A 6,474-nucleotide genomic window follows, 5' to 3' on the forward strand; every position below is an offset into this window, starting at 1 on the left:
ACACTATATTTTAACACTATTGAAATGTTAGTGTGACACCCAATATTGTTTAATATTGAACACTGGCTGGTGTTACTTTTAACACTATATTTTAACACTATTGAAATGTTAGTGTGACACCCAATATTGTTTAATATTGAACACTGGCTGGTGTTACTTTTAACACTATATTTTAACACTATTGAAATGTTAGTGTGACACCCAATATTGTTTAATATTGAACACTGGCTGGTGTTACTTTTAACACTATATTTTAACACTATTGAAATGTTAGTGTGACACCCAATATTGTTTAATATTGAACACTGGCTGGTGTTACTTTTAACACTATATTTTAACACTATTGAAATGTTAGTGTGACACCCAATATTGTTTAATATTGAACACTGGCTGGTGTTACTTTTAACACTATATTTTAACACTGTTTTTATGTAAATGTGAGTAAAGACTTACGTTTAGGATTTGGTCAATGTCTTGTTTTTCCAGATACGACCGTGTCACCACTCGGCCGTCGAAGTCAACTTCAGCCTTGAAGCGAACTTTACTCAGCCCCAAATCTGTGGCCTTCACATCATGGATGGCTCTGTTCACAGAAAAATAAAACATTTGAAGGAAATCTCCACAACACGTCACCTTGATACAATGTTTTTGCGAAAAAAAAAAGAGTTTAATCTGTGACCGAGAAGATAAACGGTGCAAAAATGATTTGTGGTAATACATTTTGCTTCTTGAGAACAAACACTGGAGGTAATTTTGCTGATCTCYGTCTCTTATAATCAAATAAATTTACCGGTAGGTTGTAATTAAATTGTTAGGAAGAGTCTGWAAATGAGGAATTAAACTGGATTGTTCTGTACAAATATGGAAGCATCTGATGGATTTATTTCTGTTTGTATGAAAACTCAAAGCCTGAYATCATAAAACCKGTGTTTTCAACCATTAATTTGCTGACCTGACGGCTGGATCGTTCTCCAGAATCTCTGTGAGCTTCTGGACACGCTCGGCCTGTATGGAGCGTCCCAGCAGCGCYTCCGTGTTGGTGTAGATGAGGAAGGCTGAGACGGTGCCCAGCAGCGTGCCGACGCCAAGAGAACCCAGACTGTCGTAGTACGGGTTACCTGAAAACAACGTGCAACCATCGAAACKAACACGAGATACGATTGTCCTGTGAGAATAATTTAAAAAAAAAATCTTTTTACCTGTGAGTGAGGTGAGCCCCATGCAGCCAGCAGCCAAAATGACTCCAAACACAGCAGCGGCATCTTCCAGCAGGACCACGTTCGTGCTGGGGTCTCGACTCTGCATCACTGTACAGGAAATACACAACAAATCTGTTAGTTTAAGTGACTCAKACTGAAAACAGCGGCGTTGACACTGCTGTGTCACATGCGAGTCAAGTTGATGAAACACACATTTACAGTAGTCAGCTCAGTTTTTCTTATCAAGTAAGAGTTCATGCAGTTTATCACAAACACTTCATCGCATGTTCAGAATCACATTCTGGTGGCAGACTTCAGTACGTACCATACTCATAAAACGATATCCCCTGCCGGCGTGCGCTCTTCTTGATCTCATTAATGGCAACTAGCAAGGTGGCTGAGAAGGACAAAAAAATGCTTTAATTCAAAATAAACAAAATTTGCAGAAACTGGAAAAGTTCATTTTGTGAACCAACCTCCTTCAGACACCAGAGAACCCGCCAAAATACAATAAGCCTGGAAGATTCAAATCTACACGTTGGTTACTTTATAAAATATTACTTTGAAAAACCAAGCTAATAGCAACGCAAACACTTACCCATAATAACGACTCAATGGGCTCCGGATGCAACAATCCCATAATACCATGATACCAAGAGAGGCCTGCTCCCATCATAAAAATCCCTACTCCACTGATAAGAGAGGCGATGTAGCGCATGTTGGAAAAGCCATAACTGAAAAGAACAAAAAGCAACATTCAGACTAATGGTGCGTTCACACCGAACGCGATTTCAGCATCAGGAGCAGCAGGTTTACATACAAAGTCTATGGTGGACGCGCTTCAAACAACGTCGGGAAGTGCTGCGGCGCCTCAAGCGCGATTCGAGCAGCGCGATTTGAACGATTTGAACGATCTGAGCGTTCGACGCGCTGAGGGCGCAAATCGCTGAAGTTAGAAAATCTGAACTTTTGCAGCTCGACGCGCCGCGTCGACCAATCAGAGAGACTCCACTGTGTGATGTAGCGACATATTTCCCAACGGGACAGTTTACTGAATGATGTCCACTAACCTGAAACAAATGGAGAGGAGCTCTTTAGCTGAAATGAGTGCCTGCAGTCGGTGTCCTGACAGGAGATATCCTCACCAATGCGTGGCAGCGACTCATCAGACTGGAAAAATAGTCCTGAAAGCGAGCTGTGAGCCTCTACTCTTGAATAATCTGGTGAATTAATTATGAATTAATTATCTGATGAACGTGACACGCTCTGGCTCTCTGTAAATAAAGCAGAGCCACTTCCTCGTCCGACATTAAACAGAGCCCGACAGAGGAGGGAGGGGCGGGGAGGCTCTTGCCGTGCAGCGCTTCAAGAGCTGTCCTGCGTCTGACCTCAAAGTGCACAGGCGACCAACTTCAGCGTTGGCTGCGATTTTGAAGCTGAAATCGCGTTTGGTGTGAACGCAGCATAATACTACTAACGGAGTTATATGGAGCTTTACCATTCAGAACTGCGGGAAATATTGAATTTGTCAATTCATATCTTCCTCTGAGATTTGTGTCATGTGTTGAGAGCAGCTTATATCAGTGAAGCATATTATTACCATTCAGATTGAATTATATAAAATAATGGCCTTCCATACTAATAATTATATGATACAACAGCCGTATATATATTTGATTATATGATTCAATGGTCTGCTATAACATGTACATGCCATACATTAAATTATATGATACAACGGCCTGCCGTATTTATTGATAATATGATACAACAGCATAGGGCTGGGCAATATGGCCTAAATTCAATATCACAATATATTGACCAGTTCACCTCGATAACGATGAATGCACGATAACTCTTACCACCCATCACCACACACAAGTACATGGTACAGTATAGTCATAACACTATACACTGTGTCCATGTTTTTAGTCAAAGTACACAGTTTAGTGTTCTCTAATGAAACGTTATACAAAAACTTTAACCTGAACCATTTGGACAAAAGGGATTTGTAAGGAAAAGTTTGATTTTTGAACAGCTTTTCTGTAGTTCATATTTGTCATTTTAGTGTCTCTTAATATATTTATAAAAACAAAAAACATTTTTGGCAAGACTTGAGTCAGATATAGTCGTACAAATATTTAACCATCTCCATAACTTTTCAGTGCAAACACAATATGTACGTACTACAATTTTATATAAAAAAAACTATACTAAATATCTCAAATATTTTGTACTGCACAAAAATAAGTTAAATATTTGTTTTATTTGTTAGACTGATTTCTCTATTAAAATTACTATTTCTTTAAAAAACACTATATTATTTAGTGAGCTCGTGTAATCAACGATTTATTCTTCATATTTGATCATTTATTGAGCAGTTCAGTCACAGTATGGTTCTAAATATAAGCAAGCTATATTGTGAAGAATGAAATTTGTAGATATTTATGATAAACTACAAAAAGAACATGGTAGGTTTTTTCTTTCCTGGGGGGGGGGGGGGACGCTAAGCTTCATTTGATTTGTTGAAAGCAGCGTCTGTTTAAACCTGTATCAGACTGGGCAGCTTTAACGAGGCCGCAACAGAAAACAAGCAKGTTTCTCTTTTCCTCATTTTTTTAAACACTGAAAATGACGTCGGTTATTGTCATAAACGTTGGTTATTTTTTGATTGATTGCCCAGGCCTACAACAACCCTGACATATTTTTGATTATATGATTCAATGACCTGCTATACAGTGTACATGTCATACATTTGTTTCTATGACCACGGCCTGGCATTTTTTTATGATTATATAATACAATGGCCTGCCATACGGTTTTAATTATACGATACAATAGCATGCTTCACTGAAATAAGCTGCTTATGTAGTGGGAAAAAAAACATGTCAAAAAATTCAATATTATTTTTTTCCACTGTAAGTTCCCACTGTCTGTCATGATTCCACACCCCGTCACCTGAGGTCCCGCCCCTGGCACCAAAATCAAGCCAGATCTGGGRAAAAAAAATCTGAAACTGAAAACAACCCTGGAATCTGGCAAGTAGTTTTGAATTTTTGTTTTCATTTTAAATACCCCCACCTCCCCACACATTTTAAATCTTTATTTCTCTGTTTCAGATTTTTTTCCTTTCCTTTCAAATTAATTTTTTATTTTTATTTAGACCAAACTTTATGGTTCAAACTTAGCTCCAAAGACTTATACACGTACTCACTCTGTGTTATCCTAACTGTCCCAAATTTTTGTATTTCGTCATAATTATTCTACATCGAGTGTAATGCACCCGCTTCGGATGTTATCATCCATTAAATGGACATTATTAGCCGTTATCAGTCCCATAGAATGGCTTCAGACTGTCAGCTGGTTAATATGAGACATAAAGCCACTAAGGTTTATTTTATAGAAAATGACATGGGCTACGATAAAGTAGACCGGACTCTGGCAGTAGCAGATTGTTGCATTCCAACATATATGGCACTGGTAACCCACTAGGGGGCACTGTCGGGACAGTCTGAAGCCATTCTATGGGACTGATAACAGCTACTAACGTCCATTTAATGGACTGGTAACATCCAAACCGGCTGGTGTAATGTTTGAAAACCTGTGTGACAGCTGGTTTAATTTCAATGTTTTACTTCTGGTTTTCGGTGCTCAGGTGACTTAAAAGCAGCGCCGTGGGGCGTGGGGCTTACGGGTGAATGGCGTCCGGGTTGCGGACAGACTGGCTGATTCCCAGCGCCAGCAAGGCCTGGTTGCAGGTGTCAGCCAGAGAGTGGATGGCTTCTGAGAACATGCTGGCTGATCCAGTGTAGACCCAAGCCAGAAGCTTGAAGAAGAAATTCAACCCATTGCTGAAGACAAAGAAAACACAAACAAAATGAATAAACAACTGCCATAAGTACCATTTACTGAAATGCTGCAACTTTTGGAAATTCGTACAGACTCTCACTGATTATTATTATTGCTTAATTTGAGTCCCGTGAGTTTGTGTGCTCATGTGACTCCATGTGTCCTCCAACTCAATCACCCTAATTTAATTTTCAACTGAAGCCCATGTGATACGAAGTACCCACCCACTACATTCCTTTCAAGTATCTGCTATTTATTTTTGAGCATTTCTTAGCTGGTGTCAAACTGAGTTCAAGAAAATTTAKTTTGAGATTCTCACAAAGAGCAGGCCATTTATTATGTCTTCAAACAACTTTCCTTTTATGGTGCAGGTTTGCTTTAAAAACTGAACCTTTTTGAATGGAAAGTTTGATCATTTCCTAAAACTATAAAAGTAAGGTCTGCTGGTCCCAGGTAATGCTTGATCATTTTTAAAAAGGAAGCTGTTCAGTTTGCCAACACCACAACACGCCGAGTCGTGAGCTGACTGGGACCAAACACTTTTAGTTCCTGTGTGTGCTGCAGATCAATAAATCTAATAACTATGAAACAAATTCATAAACAAAAATTCACAAACAAGGCAGATCAGGAAGAGTGGGAAAACTCACATGCAAATGGCCACCATGACCACCTTCCCTGGACCCTGTAGAAATGTTGTCCTCTTGCCTGATCGTGGCTTTATGAAACAAAAATAAATTAACAGTCAACAGGGTGTCCGTTATCAGGAAACAAAAACAACCTGTGAATAATTTCAGTAGATGATGATTTTAGAGTTACACAGAATTAAGACATTTCATACAGTGCTTTCACTGTCAATGTTTTCTCCCCAAGCAGCTGGATGGACATTCTGGCAAAAACAAGCCAGCAGAATACAGAATATACCACAACATACCAGACAGGTGATGTACAGTACTGTCACTAAAATAACATCAGTACAGTACAGRGAGGGGGATGCATGAATGTAATTGTCACACAGTTGCTGTGACCCCTTGTAAAGGGGACAAAGGTCACAAAAACACAGCCTGATGATGATGGGAAGCTTTTCCTTCACATGATGCAGAAAGTTACTCRTGTTATCGAAAAGACAGCAGCAAGTGCGCTCACCTTAGTGTTCCCCCAAAAGTCTTTGTACTCTTTCAACAGCTGCTGATTCCGAAAAATATCTGCAAGTCAGGACACAAAGGATCCAAATCGGACAATTTCTTACCAAGCTCACATCCAAGAAACAACACAAAAACAAACAAAAATGACAGCTGGGAGACAAATCTGGAAGGTTACATAAAAAACCAAAAAGAAAAGAAAATAATAGAAAAAATATAGGTCCTTTTGATTTTTCTACCTGGATTACTGAGAAGCATCAGGACGTTACCCATGTAGTTGCTGCTGC

The 6,474-nt window shown here is 39.3% G+C and overlaps 1 protein-coding gene across 1 annotated transcript in view; it reads right to left on the reverse strand.

The window, feature by feature from the left end:
• Positions 1-6,474, reverse strand: part of slc30a9 (solute carrier family 30 member 9) — a 14,869-nt gene that overhangs the window by 3,555 nt on the left and 4,840 nt on the right. The window contains exons 8-16 of the mRNA XM_014019579.1: positions 6,192-6,250; positions 5,696-5,763; positions 4,892-5,050; positions 1,798-1,933; positions 1,676-1,715; positions 1,525-1,596; positions 1,200-1,307; positions 953-1,118; positions 454-583 (exon numbers count right to left, since the gene is read on the reverse strand). Of these exons, the coding sequence (XP_013875033.1) occupies positions 454-583; positions 953-1,118; positions 1,200-1,307; positions 1,525-1,596; positions 1,676-1,715; positions 1,798-1,933; positions 4,892-5,050; positions 5,696-5,763; positions 6,192-6,250 (938 nt within the window). The remainder of the gene's footprint in view (positions 1-453; positions 584-952; positions 1,119-1,199; positions 1,308-1,524; positions 1,597-1,675; positions 1,716-1,797; positions 1,934-4,891; positions 5,051-5,695; positions 5,764-6,191; positions 6,251-6,474) is intronic.

The sequence above is a fragment of the Austrofundulus limnaeus genome, unplaced genomic scaffold (genome assembly GCF_001266775.1).
Source record: "Austrofundulus limnaeus strain Quisiro unplaced genomic scaffold, Austrofundulus_limnaeus-1.0 Scaffold224, whole genome shotgun sequence".
Taxonomy (NCBI): Eukaryota; Metazoa; Chordata; class Actinopteri; order Cyprinodontiformes; family Rivulidae; genus Austrofundulus; species Austrofundulus limnaeus.